Below are 20,226 nucleotides of genomic sequence, written 5' to 3'. Positions count from 1 at the left end.
TGAGTTTCAGTTCCAAAGGTTGTTTGCAAAAAAGAAACTGGCACTCTTCATATTTCTCATTCCCTAGTCTGTGGTCCAGAGAGGTTTTCCTGTTGTGCTAACTCGATGCTGCACTTTCACAACCCCTCTCTCTTTCTCTCCCTTTTGTCCCTCCACAGAAAGGGTTCTCTCCCTTCCCTGCCTATGCTTTTTTTATCACCTTCAATTCACATACTCCCACTTTGATCCTGCCAAGCTGTGTCCCTCCCAATGTGGAGATCTGTGTGTCAGTCTGCAGGTCAATTTCCTGGGTGTCCCAAGTGGTCTGACCTCAATACAACTGTGTTTGAGGGATGAGGAAATCCCAGTCCCCCTACTTCTCCACCATCTTAACTCCTTCCCCCTATGCTTTCGTTTCATTCCTGGAGTGATGGGAAAGTTGGATGATGGGTTGAGGCTGGATGGTGCTGGTAGAGGAGCCTAGTAGGAGATTCTGAGAGAGGTGGTTGGATGTGCTTCTATTCTAGTTTAAATACTTCTTAATGGGCTTTTTAGATGGTCCTAGGACTGGCTTCCAAATCACAGGCTGGGCTTTACCTGGCTCCCCACACTCTCTTGCCAACCAGGACTTTCTCCATACCCAGGACCTTAGGAAGCTTGTTTACTTCTAAATTCACATCTTGCTGCCAGCAGAGTCTCCAACAAAGTCCCATTTAAGTCCTCAGACACCTCCTCACCAATGCAGAACCCCACTAGTCTTCCATTGCCCACCTCCAGCTTTCTTCCAGGATTCCAGCTAATCTACCTCCTTCATCCTTTTCCACCCTTTGGATGTCCCTGCCTCCCTATGGCCCCAACTCCCTGAGGGCCAGCCTTGCTAGTGCTCTGCCTCCAAAGAGCCCCTCCTCCCAAGGGCCCCACCTCTTTGAGGGCCTCAACTCCCTGAGGGCCTCACTAAGCTCCATTCCAAGTCCTGACACTGCTTGGCCAACCTCCCTACTTGTCTCTGGGTTTGGCTTGCACTTTCTTCTCAGGTCTCTCTCCTCCAAGGAAGAAAAAGCCTATAGGTAAGTGATTTCTCCTGTTTATAGGATTGTCAAGGAAACCGAGGCAGAGCCAGAGAGGAGGAAGGCTGGCCTTGGATAATAGCTGGTTGTCCAAACCCTATGGGTTTGAACAGAGGGTATTTCACGGCACCAGAGCTAGACTTTGCTCTGGCAAGTGCAGATCAGAGGCCTTAGGAATTTGGGAAGGGCAGGTAGGTTTTCTGGGGCTAGAGTGATTTGGAGACCTACACTCTGTTGTCTTCCAGATCAGAAACATTCTCAGTTCTACTGAGGAAAATGAGTTAGGGGAGGTTATTCCTTGGTGCTTCTCCCCCAGTGTCCTTTCCCCCTCTTGGCCCTGCCTTCCTTCCTGGCCTTTCCTTTCTGACCTGGTGCAGAGCTTGCTTTCTTCATCTTTGTCTTTTCCACAGGGTCCAGCACATAGTATGCTTAGGCATGTTCTTTGAATGAAGATTCTTCCACCTGGCTCTGCTGTCTTCTTGCAGTTTTGCCACACTTTTCTCACTGAAGGTTCTGAAATTGTATTATATCTTCTTAGGGAAGGCATTGGTGTGGATTTTGCAGAATAGCATGTCAGGTTAATAAGGTGGTCCACCATCACAATGGAGGATTTGAGGGTCTTCTTCCTTCTTGCTTAAGGAGTTAGATATCTATTTTTACAGGTGCTTGAAAGTATCTATCAGCCTTTTTTAATGTAATTTGAAAAGTTGTTGTGCAGATTGATTACAGACCAGGTCAGGTTGTTGGAGGAAAGATTACCTAGTTCCCCTGGGGTGTAGTTGCCTAGTGGTATTAAAACACTTGGTCTCAAAGAGGCAGTTTGCTGTTATTGCACAACATATTTGCAACTCTTTAATTTTAAACACGCTTTGAAGTCTTAAACTGTTCTCCACCCTCCCCCTCCTCCCCACTGCCATGTACACTGTGAGCAATACCCCAACACCAGAAGCCCAGACAACACTTATCCATGCATGACACTTGTTTTATGATTACATGTGGCAAATGTTTATTTCTAGATTGTCCCTCTTTTGCTCTTTAGCAGTCTTGTGCAAATTCACTCCATTATCATTGATATGCATTATTGCCTCCCAAAGGCAGATTCTTTTTAACCTCAGTTTAAACAAAATCACGTGGAAAGGGCTGGTTCTTTCACAAAGTATATTCTTAATTGATAAATATACTTTTTGGACTGTATTCTCTTGGTTTATCCTCATCCCTTTTTCTTTTATTATTGCCTAAATCTCAAAACAGAGTGGGGATTAAAAAGAATTAGGAACGAGGGATGAAGAGTGTCCCCTACAAGTTGGTGGCAGTGGATCTTTGTTATAGATTATGTTGGCTGAATACAGAGAAAGACAGATACCATATGGTTTCACTCTTATGTGGATCCTGAGAAACTTAACAGGAACCCATGGGGGAGGGGGAGGAAAAAAGAAAAAAAGAGGTTAGAGTGGGAGAGAGCCAAAGCATAAGAGACTGTTAAAAACTGAGAACAAACTGAGGGTTGATGGGGGGTGGGAGGGAGGAGAGGGTGGGTGAGGAGGGCACCTTTTGGGATGAGCACTGGGTGTTGTATGGAAACCAATTTGACAATAAATTTCATATAATAAAAAAAAAAAGAAAAAAAAAGAAAAAAAAAAGAAAAAAAAAAGATTATGTTGGCTGATCTGGGATGAGGCAAGTGGGTCTTGGTGGAGAAGTCATGTTGATCTATATTTGGAATAGAACTCAGGACTCTGACTCAGATGATCTGGTGTATTTCCTACAACAAACCAAAACAAAACAAAACAAATCAAAACAAAACAAAACAAAAGTTAACTTTCCAAGGGAGATGGTGGCAGTGTGAAGCAGCTACCTAGGGCTGTGAGAGGAGCCGAGCAAGTCTGGTGAGAGATGACAGAGATAAAGAGACAGGTAAGTACTTACATGGGAGGACAGAAAGACACATTTAAAGATATGAATGAAGATAACCAGAGAGATAGTCAGTCTTTCTATGCCACTTTGTGTGCAGTGTATTACTGAGGGTGTATACTGGGAGGAGGTAAATGGAAGTAGTAGCCATGGGCTCTGACAACTCACAACTGCTAGTCTGAAGGTGGAGACAGAACTTAGGGATAGATGGGACCACTGGATGGATCTAGAGTGTGCTTACAAGAAAAGGAAGGATTTGTGAGAAGAAACAAAGCTATTTAGCAAGTGTTCTTGGAAAACATGCGTTTGGATCAGTGCTCATTGTAGACAAGGTCCATCCTCCATCATAGTTATATTTTGGAAAATAAGTTGGGCAGACAGATGGATTTCCTTCTACTGCTTTCTCCTGAGGACTTTTATTAGGTGTTCTATGTTGACAGGATCTGGGGCTGAGAAAAGGGAGTAGAGAATCATAGGGGGAAGTGGAGAAGAAATTGATTTTCACTGTTGACATCAATGCACCACATCACTTTATTTTTAAATTTTTTTAATGTTTATTTATTTTTGAGAGAGACAGAGTGCAAGCAGGGGAGGGACAGAGAGAGGGAGACACTGAATCTGAAGCAGGCTCCAGGCTCTGAGCTGTCAGCACAGAGCCCGATGCAGGGTCCAAATTCATGACTTGTGAGATCATGATCTGAGCCATATTTGGATGCTTAATCGATTGAGCCATGCAGGCACCCCAATCACATCACTTTCTAATCCATTAATTGCACACACTCCTTGGCTTTTCCCAGCTCTCTTTCTGATTTCTGTTTGGAAAATCTAATTCTGATTCTTCCTGGTAGCCCATCTAGTTTCTGAAGACCTCTAGAAGCAGAAACTCAAGCTTTTCTCATTTCTTAAGCTGATCATCTTGTTTTGGCGTGATAGAAATGTTAAGAATTTACATACTGGATTCTGACTGAAATTAAACTTGTAAATGTGTCAAATCATGAATGAGGAACATTGCATTTAACTCTGTCTTCTCTGAACTTATCCCAGAGAAACTAAGAAAAGTCTCTTTGTTCACAGCCACCCCAGAAAGATACTAGATAAGTATTTATAAGAGTCTATACAGTTTTTTTCTTTTTTTTTTTTTTAAATTTTTAATGTTTATTTATTTTTGAGACAAAGAGAGACAGAGTATGAGCGGGGGAGGGTCAGAGAGAGGGAGACACAGAATCCGAAACAGGCTCCAGGCTCTGAGCTGTTAGCACAGAGCCCGACGAGGGGCTCAAACTCACAGACCGTGAGATCATGACCTGAGCCGAAATCAGCTGCTTAACCGACTGAGCCACCCAGGCGCCCCGAGTCTCAACAGTTTCTAGAGAAGCTCTGGCTAATTGTTTACCCACAGTGGTACTAGTGTGATGTTTGCATGTAGCAAGGACTCCATAGGTATTGTGGGAAGGAAGCAAAAATGTTCTGGTCTACATCTACATAGATTTTGGTCTACATTTGTGTGGATGGATTTGGTCTACATACAGTTGGTCTGGTGTGTGTTAGTCTGCATCAGGATGAGTTTTAACTGACTTGGAATTCAGCCTCTGCCAAGGTGGGATCTCATTTGAGAGATGTATGACGGGGGTGGTAGGGTAGGTAGGTGAGTTGGAGGAGGTGGCTGTGTTTCCTCTTGGTCTAATGAGCAGACAGTTTGGGGACTGTCATGCCTTCAAGTTCAAGTCATGGTTTCACCTAGTAATGTTTACTTGCATGCAGAATTAGGGTTTCTAGCCTCATTCAGAAAACTTAAGTAGGTTCTACCCTAAGGAGTTTCTATTTTAGAAAGGGGAGACAAAGTCTTCTTCCAAATAACATGCAAACAGAATACAGTACAAAGTAAGATCATAGATGGGAGGATGCTTGTTAAGGAATCAGTTGGTGAGGTTGTTCTCAGGAGATGCCTGGGAGAGAATTTTGGATATTTATTTTCTTTAGTTTGAGGCGAATTTGGTTACTTCAGCTTTCTTTCCATCCTTTCAGGGAAGCTATCTGAGCTTTACTTCTCTTTCCCCAGGGGACAAGTTACACATTTCTTACCATTGCAGTGGTTTGTCTCTTTTTTTATTTTTCTGCACAGACCAAGATGGAGAATTATTGTTTTTAATTATTATTAATATTATATCATAGTATATAGATCTGTATCAATATCTCTAGCAAATATTTACCTGGATCTGTCTATTTGGGCAAGCTGGATTTACTGGTTCAAGGTGTTATGGAGTTTGTTTCATGTTTTTGGTGGGGGGCATGGAAGGAAGCCCTAAATGAGGCTCTGTTTTTTGGATCATGGCCCACGCTGAAGATATAACTTGAATTGATGTTTTCCTGGGAAACAGTTATACACAATGCCAAGATAGCATAATTCCCCACTCTTCTATGTGGTCTTCAGGCTGACTAATGGTACACAGAAGGTATTCACAATTCTTGCCAACAATGGAAAATGAGGTCCTTACTACTCTTGTCTTCCATCTAGGAAGGCATCTGGGATCTTGACATGCCCTTGCCTTTGTTCATTTCTGATTGAGGAATATCTTCCTGGTTCATAGTGTATGTATCTCTTACTTTTTTTGGTAGGTGGGAAGGCATTCATGAAGTGCCATTAATTGTAAATTCCCAGAGTGGGGAATTCTGTATTTGCCCCCATTGTCTTATGCTGTGTGAAACTGAGTGTGTGATGATTTGGGGGGTAATAGTGGTGGTGTTGGTAATTTAGGGGGAAGAAAATATTGCTTTTGCTTGAGTTCTTTTGTACAAAGAATCGCTGTGGTGCCTGAACTTTCTAATTTGGATTTTTTCTTTGTATTCACTTACAGTAGTTGAAACCTCATCTGTAATAGATTGAATCCAGTGTATCTCACATAGAAACTTCCTGTGGGACCATCCAATTTTTCACTTTAGATCCAACTCAAAATACACTGAACCCACCTGTATATTTATTCACAGATAGTACAGGAAAAATGGCAGCCAATCCAGAAAATTCTTTTCTCTAGGAGCTATGATTTAAGGGCATTTCATGGATACTTCCCTATCCTCCTTAAATAAGTTTAATCATATTCTACACAGCATTTAGTCAATTGACTATTGTCCCACTCCTCCCTTTTGCAGACAAGACTTAACTATAGTTATTGTAGTTTGAGTCCTGTGTCATGTTGTCTAATTGCAAAGCATTAGGTGAGTTATTTTCCAAATGAAGTAAATCAGTGAAAGTAATAAAACTTGGTGTTGATGTCAGTTGTCACACATCAAGGGTATGACACTGGAGCAAACCATAAATGTGATAGATAATGCACTTTGTCTGAGCTCACTTAAATTGCTTCCTTTGTACTTTCACTTTGTGGTGAAAGAGACTTGGACTTCAGTTCTTGTGTGAGACCCCTGATATCACCAAAAGGGCTCTAAATCCTGGGATACTTCCTTAGCTGTGACCAGTTAATTCTTTCTACCTCAGGCTTCAGCTGGAGAAGGAAAAGCAAGATGGAAGTGTCTTCAAGCAGAAGATCTGCTCCTCAGCTCCACCTCACCACCTTTGACTCCTACCCTCTCTTAACTGAGTGTCCTCTGAGTACAAAATTCTAGTTCAGTGAGTTATGCCACTGGACATTAATGAGGAGAGAGCAGGGGGCAAAGAGAGCACACTGGAAAGATCAGATATCTATTTGTAGGTGTGCCCAGAGAAGCTTCCAGAAGGAGGGTCATGTTAAACAGGGTTTGGTGTATTCTAGGCAGAGAAGGACAGTCTGTGTGAAGGCTGATATTAATGCTATCAAGATGTACATGTGTGGGGAAATTAATGCTATCAAGATGTACATGTGTATCCTGTTCAAGCAGGAGCCACAGAAAAGGTTAGTAGGATGAGTAAGTGGTAGAAGAACTTTAAAAGAAAGCTTTAGAAATACAATCATAGAAGTTTGGATGTAATAGCATGAAACTGCAGGTCTGGTTGGGACTGTGTGTGTGTGTGTGTGTGGGTGTGTGTGTGTGTTTAAGACTTGAAGAAGGGGCTTCTGGGTGGCTCAGTCAGTTACGTGTCTGACTCTCTCTCTCTCAAAATAAATAAACTTAAAAAATAAAAGGCAGCTCAAGTTAAAAAAAGACTTGAGGTAAGTGTCATTTTCCAGAAGGATGGTAATGAGCACTTACATGTCACTTATCTGGTACAATGTAGTGATCAGAAAGAATGTGATTTAGGGCTTCATCTTACTTCAAGGGCAGTACTCTCTGATGGCTGCTGGTTGTTCAGAGTTACCAATTTTATGGACCAGGAGGGTGGACCAGGGAGAATGGCAGGAGGCTGGCCCTGGGTATATATAGTTTTCCTTCTATTTTGTTAACTATTTGCAAACCATGGGATCCTTCTAGACGAAGGGGTAGTGTGGACAAGGTGATAAGTGTCTAAGTGGCAACATGTAAAACTATCAGTTTTTCTAAGGTTTCCATCACACCCATAGGAATAGCCAAAGTCCTCACTGTGACTCTCAGATCCTACATGAAGGATCTGGCTTCCTGCTTTCTCTCTGATTTCATCCCCTACTGCTTCCCTCTCACTCACTCTGTCTCGGCTCTACAGGCTTCCTTGATATTTCTCAAAAGTAGCCACTTACCACCACACACCCATTAGGATAGCTGCTATTAAATAAAAACAGAGGATAATGAGTGTTAACTAGGATGTGGAGAAATTGGGAGGCTTGTGCATTGCTTGTAGGAATGTAAAATGGTGCAGATGCTGTGGAAAACAGTATGACAATCTCTCTCTCTCTCTCTCTCTCTCTCTCTCTCTCTCTCTCTCCATATATGTGTGTGTGTGTGTATACATACACACACAATTACCATAGGATCCAGCAATCCCACTTCCAGGTGTATATACTATTGAATTGTATGCAAGAACTCAAAAAGATATTTCTGTACCTGTATTCATAAGAGCATTACTCACAAAAGCCAAAAGGTGAAACAACGCACATGCCCATCAGTGCATGGATGCATAAGCAAGATGTGGGATATACATAATGGAATATTACTGAGCCTTGAGGAGGAAGGACATTCTGACATATGCTCCAACATGGGTGAACCTTGAAGACATTACGTAAGTGAAATAAGCTGGTAACAAAAGGACAATATTGTTTGATTCCACTTACATAAAGTACCCAGAGTGGTCAAATTTATAGAGACAGAAAGTAGGTGGTGGTTGGTTGTCAGGGGCTGCAGGGAGGGAAGAATGGGGAGTTGCTGTTGAGTGGGTACAGAGTTTCAGCTGAGGAAGATGAACAAGTTCTGGAGATGATGGTAGTGATGGTTGCACAAGAGTGTGCAGGTAAGGCTGTCTCAGATCATCCTTTTTTATAATCACAACACCCACTCTGAACACATCCTAACCTTTCCTTGTTTCCCTTTTCTTTGCAGCATTGATTGCAAATCCAACACAGTATATCTTCATAGTACTTATTTGTTTATTGTTTGCTTTCCACTGCAGGAATGTAAGCACGTTGAGTGGAGGGATTTTTGTGTTTTATTTGTTTTATGTGCACTGCTGAATAAATGGGGAGCAGCATATTTGTTGAATGAATATATGAAGGACTATGATTGGACATAGACTTCTATTTTTTTTAGTTAAAAATTTTAATGTTCATTTATTTTTGAGAGAGAGAGAGAAAGACAGAACACAAGTGGGGGTGGGGCAGCAGAGAGAGGGAGACACAGACTCTAAAGCAGGCTCCAGGCTCTAAGCTGTCAGCACAGAGCCTGATGCAGGGCTCACACCCACGAGACATGATCTTGCAAGATCATGACCTGAGCTGAAGTCAGATGCTTAACCAATTCTGCTACCCAGGTGCCCCTGGACACAGACTTCTAGAGAAGACAGAAACAGGGAAAATGGGAAGATTTCATTTTTCATTTGATTTTGTTAACTAATTTTTGGTACCCTTGGATATAAGACTTGGCCCCAGTGTTCATGGCAGCTTTTGTTCTGTTTAGCTTTTCATATGTATTCTGAACTGTTTCTACTTTGGAATGTTGGTGTACACATGTACCACACTTAGTATTATTTCAAGCTCTGGCCCTGAACTCAAACCTCTACTCCTGTATTCCTGACTTCCCCCTTCCAGAGTTGCAGGGCTGCTTGAGTTAGAAGTTCAGAAACTCCAGGGAAGCTCAGCTATCCAAAGAGCTTTATACTTGTTTGTTTGGGAGCCACTGGTTAGATTGGCTCCAGAGTTTTCCTTGTCTGGAAAATTTTAAGAAGGATGAGATAATTTATACACTCAGGAAGGAGCTGTCCTTGGATACAAAGAATTGTTATAATATTTGGAGGTGTTTCATTTAAGTCCACTTATCTGAATCATTGAGAACTGGAAAATAATTATTTAACATCCTCATTAACCTTCCTCTCAAGAGTGTCTCAAACTTCTAGCAAAGTGGTATCCAAACTCTCTTTGAGGCTATTCAAGAGGAGCCACTAGGCCAACTTCCTGATTGCAGGGGTGTTAACATCCAACCAAGAGAGCCAGTAGAACTTACTGCCTTGGAAAAATGTTTTGAAAAGGAAATGTCCAGAGTGAGGGCAGTACTCTTTTTAGAGACAGAGGAGTCTCTAGGACCTCCAGGACAAAGGAGAGCAGGTGGGGCTGGTTGAGAAAGCAAGACAGCTTGCAATTTAGTGAGTGAAATTTTGGACTTGACAGGAGTTCTTTTGTTGACTTGGGATGGAACTTTTGTATTGGAGTTTGGAAGGAGCTCAGAGACTGAGAGAAACCCAGGGAGGAGAGGGAAGGAAGTGGGGAGAACAGGGCATTATGGAATTTATACAAGCTGTCTTCATATTCCCTGGCCTCTCTCTGCATTTCTTTCAGCACTTCCTCTGAACAAGCACCTCCTTTGGGAGAGACAGTTTCCTAATTAAACTGATATTCATATACTGTGGGACCTCATTAGGAAATGCCCTTAGGAAATGCACTTGAAATAGATGATGATGCATGTTCTAGTTTCCTGTTTCCAACTAGGTTTGGCCCTTTCTCTCTCTCTCTTTCTCTCTCTCTCTCTGTCTCTCTTAAATCCAACTTACAGGAATGTCAAGATGTAGTAGTGAATCAATACATCTACATATTCATTTTCTCTGTCCTAAATGCCTTTTGGTTTCCTGGTACAATTATGAGCAGATCCTTATCCTGGTTACTGTAGGTTGGGGGTGGGAGTGTGAAATTCAGAAAGAGGAAGGTATATGAAACCTGGCCCTGCCCTCTGGCAGCTTTTAGACCTTAAAGGAATTTAAGTGACCTACCCAGGACACCAGCTGACAGAAAGGGAAAACTAGTTTCAGCTAAGCATCAGGACAGGCTCTAAGTGCTGGCAGGAAGGAGAGGAGGTGGGCGATGGGGATCAGTCAGGAAGTCTTAGGAAAGGCTTCTTTGATGTGTGTAGCGGGAAGGTTGTAGAATAGGGTTGAGAAGAGGTAGAGCATAAAGACTGGGCAGAAAGGAGTGAGGAGGGCATCCCTTGCAGGACAGGCACTTACTTAGGCCAAAGGCTCATCCCAGGAAGGGTAAGTCAGGATCTGAGCAGCTGAGTCAGGAAGGAGGTGATGGGCCTGAGGGTGGGGACAGAATTAGGGTGGGACTTTGACAGCTGGGTCAGAGTCTGGACTGAATATAAACTACTGGATATAAACTATTGAAATAATCATAGATTATTTCAAAGAGAGAGGGCATTTCTGAACATGGTGCTTGAGGACAATGTTTCTCTCTGCTGTTATTATAAGCTGGATTTGTGGTACTTTCTCAGGATTCCCAATCACTGGTGTGCTTTCTCTTCTGTGAGTTTGCTTGTTCATTTGTTTGTTCGGCCTGCTTCTGTTGGAGTCATGAAATGTGATTGTTTCATTCCCAGATGTTTTGTTCTCTGGGTTGCGTCTCTGGTATCTTCATACTTTGCAGCCCACTGTCTGTCATCTTCAGTAAAAGTGGAAAGAGCACAAAGACCACCCTGCACAACACAGTTGAGGGAAACAGAAATTATCAAAAGCATTACCCATCTCCCACCCTGCCATTCAGATGGTCCTCCTCTGGGATTCCTCCTCAGGATCCATGGATGGACTTCAGAAGAGTGTAGGACATTTTTTTGAGGTGATCAACCTCAGAGGGGCGTGTGACTCAACAAATGTTAGGACCCATTTTTGTGTCTTTGTTGTGAGGTAGGTGACTAGGGACAGTTCCCCAGAGAGAGATGTGGTACAAGCATCCTTAGTGTCCAGAAAGGAGCCTCCAGAGACAGTTGAAGGATCTGAAGGAGAAAGAGGAATTGGGAAAAGGGAGATGGGTTCAGAGGGAACTGGTAGGGAACTCCACCCTCTTTCTAGCAGGTATTCCTTCTCTGTATTCTCTATATGCTGACATTATAGGATTCCAGTTCCCTTCAATTTAAATCTGTTGAGTTTCTGTCCTTTATTAGATTAACCAGCTGTTCTCACATTGTCTCATGCAATTCCTTTGTTGAACCTGAAGTGCGCCGAGTGGAGTCAACCCCTCCCTCAGTTATGGACTGTTAGCACCATTGCTTCCTGTCAGGCCCCTTTTCAGTGCATTTTTTTTCACCTTTCATCCTCATCTTTATTCTCATTTTCCATCCTCACTGGAGGTACTTGCTTTATTATATTAACAAATGCTCTTCCAATCCATGCTCTATATGTGTATTTAGATACATTCAACCATTTAACAAATTCAAAGTGTCAACTGTGTAAGTCACAGTTATAGGTGTGGGGAATATAGCCAGGAGCAAAACACTAAAAAAGAAGTCCTGCTTTCATGGAGCTTACATTATTTTGGAGTGAGATAAATCATGAACAAATAAATAAATAAAACATATAGTACCTTCAATAGTGATAAGTCCCACATCGGGCTTTGCAATGACAGTGGGGAGTTGCTTCGGATTCTCTGACTCCCTCTCTGTCTGCCCCTCTCTTACTTCCTCTGTCTCTCTCAAAAATAAATAAAAATTAAAAAAAAAATTAAGAAGGGAAACCAGTGGAAGACTTTGAGCAGAGGAATTTCATCTCATTTTTATCAAACGCACGTTTATCCTTGACAAACAGACGGCATTTTTTGGATGTTTTATAAATGTCCATAAATGGTATTGCGCTATACACCTCGTCCTGCTTTTTACTTTTCCTACTAAACATCATCCTATCCAATTGCTATTGAATTTACTTTATTATATCTGAGTGCTGTGTAATGTTTCATTGTGCACGTAGGGCACTTTTTACTTATATATTTCTGTAGTAATCGACTCTGGCATATCTTCCAACTTCCTGCTATCATAAACTTCCTTTGTTGAACGTGCTCATATGAGTCTCCTTGTGGACTCAGGAGGGAGTTTCCTTAGGGTGTTGACCTCAGAGAGAGATTGTGGGGTGGGAGGGTGTGCATTCTTAATGGCGCTAAAATTGTGCTTCAGGATTGTGGCCCCAGTTACACTCCCACCAGATAGTTTGTATCTTCTCATCCAATTCTCATGTTGATCCAGTAAGGAAAATCCAGTAAGCTTCTAGGTGGATGAGGAAACTGAGGCTTAGAGAGATTAAGCAAATTACTCTAGTTTATATAGTCAAGCAGAGGGGCTAGGTCTCAAATCCAAAATTTCTGATATAATATTCATTGCTCTTACCTCTATAGTACCCAGTACTGCCTCTCCCAGGAATAAGATGAGGCATCCATGGGGAAAGATATTATTATTGTATTTGAGCCTTGCATTTTTTGATGCCTGGTTGAACTCAGTCTTCCTGGGACCCGCATGTGTTTAGCACCAGCTTGTATGAGGGTGTTTAATTAGAGTCCTTAGAGTTTCAAGGTGAATTATATGGAATAAAACAGTTTTCATTTTCTCATTAGGGTTAGCTAACAGGCTCGAGGTTTAATGAGTCATTTTGAGGTTAGAAATTTATAAATACTAAATGATTTTCAAGGTTTGTGGACTTTGAATCAGATTTCAATATTAAACATTTAGGTAGATTATATTAAGTACATATTGTTTGCTAGGTACTGAGCTAAGTACTCCTTGCTACAACCTTGTGAGGTATTTACTTTTACTCCCATTTAACTGTCATGGAAACTAAAGCCCTGAGAGGTAAAATAATTTGTTCAGAGTCACCAGGTATGAGGTTGAGTTGTGATTTGATCCTGAACAGTTTACCTGCAGAGCTTTACTACTAACTACTAAACTGTGCTGCCTTCCTGTGAAGGAAACTTTTAGAATATTTTTCCTTTGAGATTGACAGCAATTCCTGTCAATTGGGTGGCTTAGAGCAGTCATGGGAAGTATGGGGCTAGTGGAAAAGAATCTCCAGAGGGAGAGGATATGACATTTGAAAATGTTCCAAGATGTCTTCATTATGCCTCCCTTTGTCCCCTGAAGTGAGAACCTCTACATTAGGACACCTCACCTAGATTATAGGGCTTGAACATGATGCCTTCAAAAAAAATAGGGATTCCCTAACTGGGCTTGGGTGGTTGGTTGCCTATAACCCAAGGGTGCCTGATAGTTTTAAAACAGCTGTCCTCAAAGGCAAACAATTTTTTTTTATCACTCTTTGTGGTTTATACCTGCCATGAATGATGTGCAGTCTAGGCGTTATCACAGTTGGTTTTCTCTCCACACTTTTGATTTTGATTGCCTTTTATAAGAAGGGTAATGTCATTTATATCTTTACCTGGGCCAGATTTATAAAAGTTACTTGGCTACAAAGTATGTATCTCAAAGTAAAGTAGATAGGAATTCTGGATTATGTGTTCTTTCAGGATTCTCTTCTCAGTTTGTGTATTTGTTCAACAAGTATTTATTGAGCACTTAATTCACACTCTGATGGAGGAGACAGGCAGCTGACCTGGAATTTTTGCTACATTATGATAAATGGCACATGAGGGAAGTCTGGGTGCTATGAGAACACATAAGAAAGGCAGCATAAGGGTCAGGGGAGGCTTCCTGGGGCAGCAACATCTGAGCTGGGAACCGAAAGAGAAGTGGGGTTAGCTAAGTGAAGGGGACAAGAAGGCATTAGAAGCAGGGGAACAGGATGGGTGTAGGATTTTGCAGTTGCATTACGAACTGGGCAGGGGATGATGCTAGAGGAATAAGCACAGGTCAGATGATGAAGGAAGACAGGATTAAGAATGAAGGGCAATGGGAACCACTGAAGAGTTGAAGCCTGGGGGTGGGTGGGGGACACATCAATCACATTTATAGTGTAGAAAATTTCCCTGAGTTAAGTATTGACTCTCTTTGTCTATGTTGTGTGCTTGTTAGTAAATCATAACATTGGAACTGGTGGGTGGCAAATAAGGAGTCTAGATGGATTTGTAGACAGAAGGTCTGACCCATAATCCAAGGGTTCCTTTTGATAATCTGTAGAGAAGACTTTTCAATTTTGATTTGTCTTTCCGTCTTTAGAAACCTCTATTAACATTTCTTAAAATTCTCTCAAAATCCAATCCTGAATAGAGAGGAGAGTGGGGGCTGCATGACTTTGTTTTCTCTGTTCTCCACTACTCCTTTCTGGGGCATTGCTGTGAATTGTTCACCTAAAGTCTTGCTCCCCTTGAGGAGGGGCCCATTTGAATAGCAGCCAGGGAGGAGGGGAAGGAGGAACCACACGCAGGATTCCTTCACTAAGAACACATTCAGACTATGGTTTAAGTGAGTTAAATATAACTCCTTGTGAAAAATTAAAAGGGAGTTACAGGTGAGTGTTTTAATACAAGTCCACAGATCAATGCAGGGTCTCCAGGCAGTTGGCTACTGACACCACAGATGGTGCAGGGTGTTTATAAAGCACAATGTGGCCAGTGAGGAGACTTTCTGCAGAAGTGAATTCACCTTCTTTCTTGGAATCCAGAGAGGAAGAAGACAGAAGGAATTGTTTTGGTTGTGAGATACTGAGCTAAATGACTTATTTCTTTTCTTTCTATCCATCACAGTCTCAAAACTGTGGACATAAAAACTGTGGTGAATATTTATCTGGTTACTTTATGTGGTTTATTGCATATCAGATATCATAAAATGACTTTTCTGGCTCTTCTCCCCTCTTAGTAATGGACTCTTTGTTGCCTGCTGCACCCATTTCTCCATTGTTTTCTTTCCAGAAATCCTGTTTCTTACCTTGCAGGTAGTTATCCCCCTTTCTCCCTTTTCGTCTCTTTTCACAGCATCCATGTGGGCCTAGGAGGGTAAAGTGAAGAGTTGGACTGTACATTCTGTGACATCAGTACAGCTAAATGGATGATGCAGAATGGGGATAAAGGGGGCAAAAATGATATCAGACCTTGGCTAGCTGATTTGGGGGTAAGGGTCTTAAAACTAGGAGCAAATATTTGTATTTTAAACTCAGATGATATTCTCAATATGGCTCTATAATTGCAACAAGGACCTCTAGTCTGTGAACTGTGTCATAACTCAAGCTCAAGCACCATGCAAATATCCCATGTGTAAATTATTGCACAATACATTCACCCTGTTATGTCTTAAAGCTTAATTAGTACATAAAGCTACATGAGTTAGATGAATCCAAATGGGATTATGTCATGTGGTGTGCAAAAAAAGGAGAATGTTGGAAGGTATTTGGCACTTTTTTAGGGGGGAAAGCAGAGTTGATTTCTCTATAATTTCTTTTGGTGTCGGTTTCTGTGATATTTGGGCTGCAACAAGTTATATGCGGCTTCTGAGTTTTTTTGTTTGGTTGAACAACATTATTCAATAAATATTTATTGTTTACCTAGGAATTATGGAAGGATACCACATACTAGAAGAAATATGAAGCAGCAGCTTTGAATCTTGAACAAGGGAAATTGGCTACCCCAACGCAACTCAGCTTAACTCAGCCTCACTGAACTGATCCAACACTCCCCAGGCTTGCTATAGCTCTCTAATCCTTAGAATCTTCTTCAATTCCAGCTAGAATGCTGTGTCAGGCATTTCACAGATTTGGCCAAAAGCTGGTATGCAGACGTCCACTGGAGGAAGAAGTATTTGAGATTTCCTTTGAAAGAAGCCTGAGCACTCTGGATTTAGTGGCCCTGGGTGTGGGCCGCACAATAGGTGCAGGTGTGTACATCCTGGCTTGTGAGATGATCAGCAATCAAGCAGGACCAACCATCGTGATCTGCTTTTTGGTGGCTGGCTTATCTTTTGTGTTGACTGGGCTGTGCTATGCTGAGATTAGTGCCTGGGTTCCCCATTCTAGCTCCTCATATCTCTACACCTATGTCATTATTGGTGACTCTGGGCTTTCATCACTGGCTGGAACCTCATCCTGTCCTTTATTGCTGATACAGTCATTTATACCATGACCTGGGTCTTAACCTTTGAAAACCTGCTTGGGAACCAGATGTCTCAGACCCTGCGTGAAAGCATCTCTCAGCATGTTCCTCAAGTCCTTGCAGACAATCTAGGCTACTTTGCTGTGGTCCTTCTGTTGTTACTTAGAGAAATTGAATATATGAATTTTTATGAGTTATTTGCCCTTTCCAAAGTGTTCACATTGGTGAAAATTTTGGTTCTCAGTTTTGTCATCATCTCTGGCTTCATTAAGGGGGACCTGCACAACTGGCAGCTCACAGAAGAGGACTACATAAAGGCTGGACTCAATGACACTTCTAAGTTGGGCCCTCTGGGCTCTGGAGGATTTGTGCCTTTTGGCTTCCAGGGGATTCTCCGTGGAGCAGCTACTTGTTTCTATACATTTATAGGTTTCAGTATTATTGTTACCAGAGTGAAAGACGTCCAGAATCCCCAGCGTTCTATCCCCATGGGCATTGTGATTTCACTGTTCATCTGCTTTGTGGTATATTTTGGTGTCTTTTCTGTACTTACACTTACGGTGCCTTACTACAAGCTTCAACCTGGGACCACCTTGCCTGAGGCATTTCTCCATATTGGCTGGGCCCCTGCCTACTATGTTGTAGGTTTTGGATTTTTCTGTAGTGTTTGTGGCATTTTCATGGGCTTTATGACCCCCATACAGTGGGTGATATGCATGATGGCAGAAGATGGCCTCCTGTTTCCTGTCTTGACCAGGATCTATACCAGTGTATACCCCCGATTCATGGCCACTGTGGTATTTACGATTATTGCAGCAATCACGATATTCTTCTTTGGAATCACTGATCTTGTGGACCTCAGGTCAATTAGGACACTGGTATCTTATTCTCTGGTTGCTTTTTGTGTTCTCATCATCAGGTATCAACCTGATAGGAGGAATGGGGGACATGAAGCAGAGGTGCAGCAACAGAATATATCTGCAGCAGAGAGGCTGACTCTACAGGGACTACTTTTTCCAGGCAGCTTTTCCCACCCCCACTCCACTCTCTGGCCGGGTTGTCTATGTTTGCTCCTCACTGCTTGCTCTGCTGCTCACTCTTCTTTGCCTGGTGCTGGCCCACTGGCCAGTTCTGCTTTCTGGAAACCTAGCGTGGATTTCAGTGGTTGTGCTCCTCCTGGTGCTCATCACTGGGATCACTGGGGTAATCTGGAGACAGCCGCAGAGCTCCAGTCCCCTTCATTTTAAGGTCCCTGCTGTGCCTCTCTTCCCACTACTGAGCATCTTCATGAATGTTTACCTTATGATGCAGATGACAGCTGGCACCTGGGCCCGATTTGGTGTCTGGACTCTGATTGGGTTTGCTATCTACTTTGCCTATGGAGTTCAGCACAACCTGGTCACTAACCCCACTTAAGTTAGGGCCCAAACTGTAGAACTTGAACTCAGCAGTGCCAGTACATATTTGTTTGAAATCATCACACCTGAATGCAGTAAGTTTTCCCTGCACAGTAATGGAATTTACTCCTGAGTTCATGGAAAGCTAGGCCTCCCATGGGATGTTGGTGGGGAAACACTAAAAGAGCTGTGTATTTATGGTGAAGTGAAGGATATGTGTTTGCTCCCCCCCCCTTTTGTTACTTGTCTCCTTTTCAGTTGTGTCATTAGCTGCTTTCTGACTTTAAAAAATTATTTTTTAAAAGAAAGTTGTAAAATGTTTTCCTTTTCTTCATTAAATATCTACTAGTAGCTAGGAGGTAGGGAATGCCCGGCTGGTTCAGTCAGTATAGCTGACTCTTGATCTCAGTGTGGTGAGTGTGAGCCCATTTTGCATGTAGAGATCATTTAAGAAAATATCCAGTAACAGAATTACTGGATCATGTGGTAATTCCTTTTTTAAACTTTTTGAGGAACCTCCATACTGTTTTCCTTAGTGGCTGCACCAGTTGACATTCCCACCAAAAGTGCATGAAGGTTCCTTTTTCTCCACATCCTTGCCAACACATTTTCTTGTTTTTGTTTTTGTTTTTGTTTTTTTTTTTTTTTTTTTTTTATTTTAGCCATCCTGACTGGTATAAAATGATATTTGATGATGTGATTGCAGTTTTAATTTATATTTTCCTGATGGTTAGTGATGCTAAGCATCTTTTCATGAGTCTGTTGGCAATCTATATGTCTTCTTTGGAAAAATATCTATTCAGGATCTCTGCCCACTTTTTAATTGGATTATTTGTTTCATTGGTGTTGAGTTGTATAAATTCTTTATGTATTTTGAGTATTAATCCCTTATTGAATATATCATTTGGAAATATCTTCTCCCATTCAGTAGGTTGCCTTTTTGTTTTGTTGATGGTTTCCTTTTCTGGAAACCAAAAGCAAAAGCTTTTTGGTTACATTAATTTGTAAAGGTGTGGGGTGCCTGGGTGGCTCAGTCGGTTGGGTGACCAACTTCACTCAGGTCATGATCTCACAGATTGTGAGTTTGAGCCCCATGTCAGGCTCTGTGCTGATAGCTCAGAGCCTGGAGCATGCTTTGGATTCTGTGTCTCCCTCTCTCTCTGCCCCTCCCCTGCTCTCATTCTGTCTCTCTCCTTCAAAAATAAACATTAAAAAAATTTGAAAAGATATATGCACCCCTATGTTTATTGTAGCATTATTTACAATAGCCAGGACATGGAAGCAAACCCAAATGTCCATCAGTAGATGAATGGATAAAGAAAATGTGGCACATATGTATATATAATGGACTATTACTCAGCCATAGAGAAGAATGGAATCTTGGCATTTGTAACAACATGGATGAACTGGGTGAGTATAATGATAATTGAAATATGTCGGTCTGAGAAAGACAAATGCCATATGTTTTTGCTCTTATGAGGAATTTAAGAAATAAAACAAATTAAAAAGAAAGAAAGAAAGAAAGAAAGAAGAAAAGGCAGACAAGCAAAAACAAAACACACACACACACACACACACACACACACACTCACAAAACAGCAACAACAAAAACTGTCCCAGATTCCTAAATCAGGGAACAAACAGGTAGTTGCCAAAGGGGAGATGGGTAGAGAGATGGGTGATTTAAAATTTTTTTTTAACATTTATTAATTTTTCAGAGATAGAGAGAGACAGAGTGTGAGTGGGGGAGGAGCAGAGAGAGACACAGAATATGAAGCAGGCTCCAGGCTCTGAGCTGTCAGCACAGAGCTTCCTATGTGGGACTTGAACTCACTGATTTCGAGATCATGACCTGAGCTGAAGTGGGATGCTTAACTGACTGAGCCACCCAGGTGCCCCAGAGGGATGTGTGATTTAGATAAAGGGAATTAAGAGTATACTTAATATCTTAATGAGCATGGAGAAATGTGTGAAAATTTTAAATTATTATATTGTATATATGAGTAATATAACAACACTGTGTATTAATTATACTTCAATAAATAAAAGAAACTAGAAAAAAAAACAAAAAAAGATAAAATATAGCCCCTGCTTTTAAGGAGCTTATATTGTAATATAAGAGGTAAAGCATAGCTGTAACACAAAGTGGAAAGTGTTGTCATAAGGAATACGCAAATAAAGTGTCCTAGGAATTCAGAGTGGAGGAAGATCATCTGTGGCTGACACAGTGGTGAGGGTTGATCTGTGAAATCAGAGAAGACTTTGTAGAGGAATGCCATTTGAGTTCTCTCTCTCCAGGGACAGATAGGATTTTGCCACACATGGACAGCAGGGAGAGATTGTATGCAGAGTGAACACCACAAAGAAAAGCAAAGGAAAACGAAGCAGTGTTTAGACCATACTGAACATGGCGTGTCGCTTGAGCCTTGGCTGTGAGAGGGGCCAACAGAACGTGCACAGGTGGATTGGAGCCAGAGCTTTCCTCTGAGCACAAAGCACTTTGGCTTTGAACCCACTACCCATACTGAAAATCCC

At 41.8% G+C, this 20,226-nt stretch overlaps 1 protein-coding gene across 1 annotated transcript; it reads left to right on the top strand.

Annotated features, from left to right (window-relative positions):
• Positions 1-952: 952 nt before the first annotated feature.
• On the top strand, positions 953-18,233 carry LOC123590495 (cationic amino acid transporter 3-like). Its single transcript, XM_045463728.1, is given in 4 exon segments — positions 953-1,046; positions 15,755-16,250; positions 16,253-17,322; positions 17,324-18,233. Coding segments are annotated over 3 exon segments (1,773 nt in total). The 5' UTR covers positions 953-1,046; positions 15,755-15,934; the 3' UTR covers positions 17,711-18,233.
• The last annotated feature ends 1,993 nt before the right edge of the window (positions 18,234-20,226 follow it).

This window comes from Leopardus geoffroyi, chromosome B4 (genome assembly GCF_018350155.1).
Source record: "Leopardus geoffroyi isolate Oge1 chromosome B4, O.geoffroyi_Oge1_pat1.0, whole genome shotgun sequence".
Taxonomy (NCBI): Eukaryota; Metazoa; Chordata; class Mammalia; order Carnivora; family Felidae; genus Leopardus; species Leopardus geoffroyi.
The sequence above is the reverse complement of the archived record's forward strand: the minus strand, read 5'-3'. Positions and strand labels throughout refer to the sequence as shown.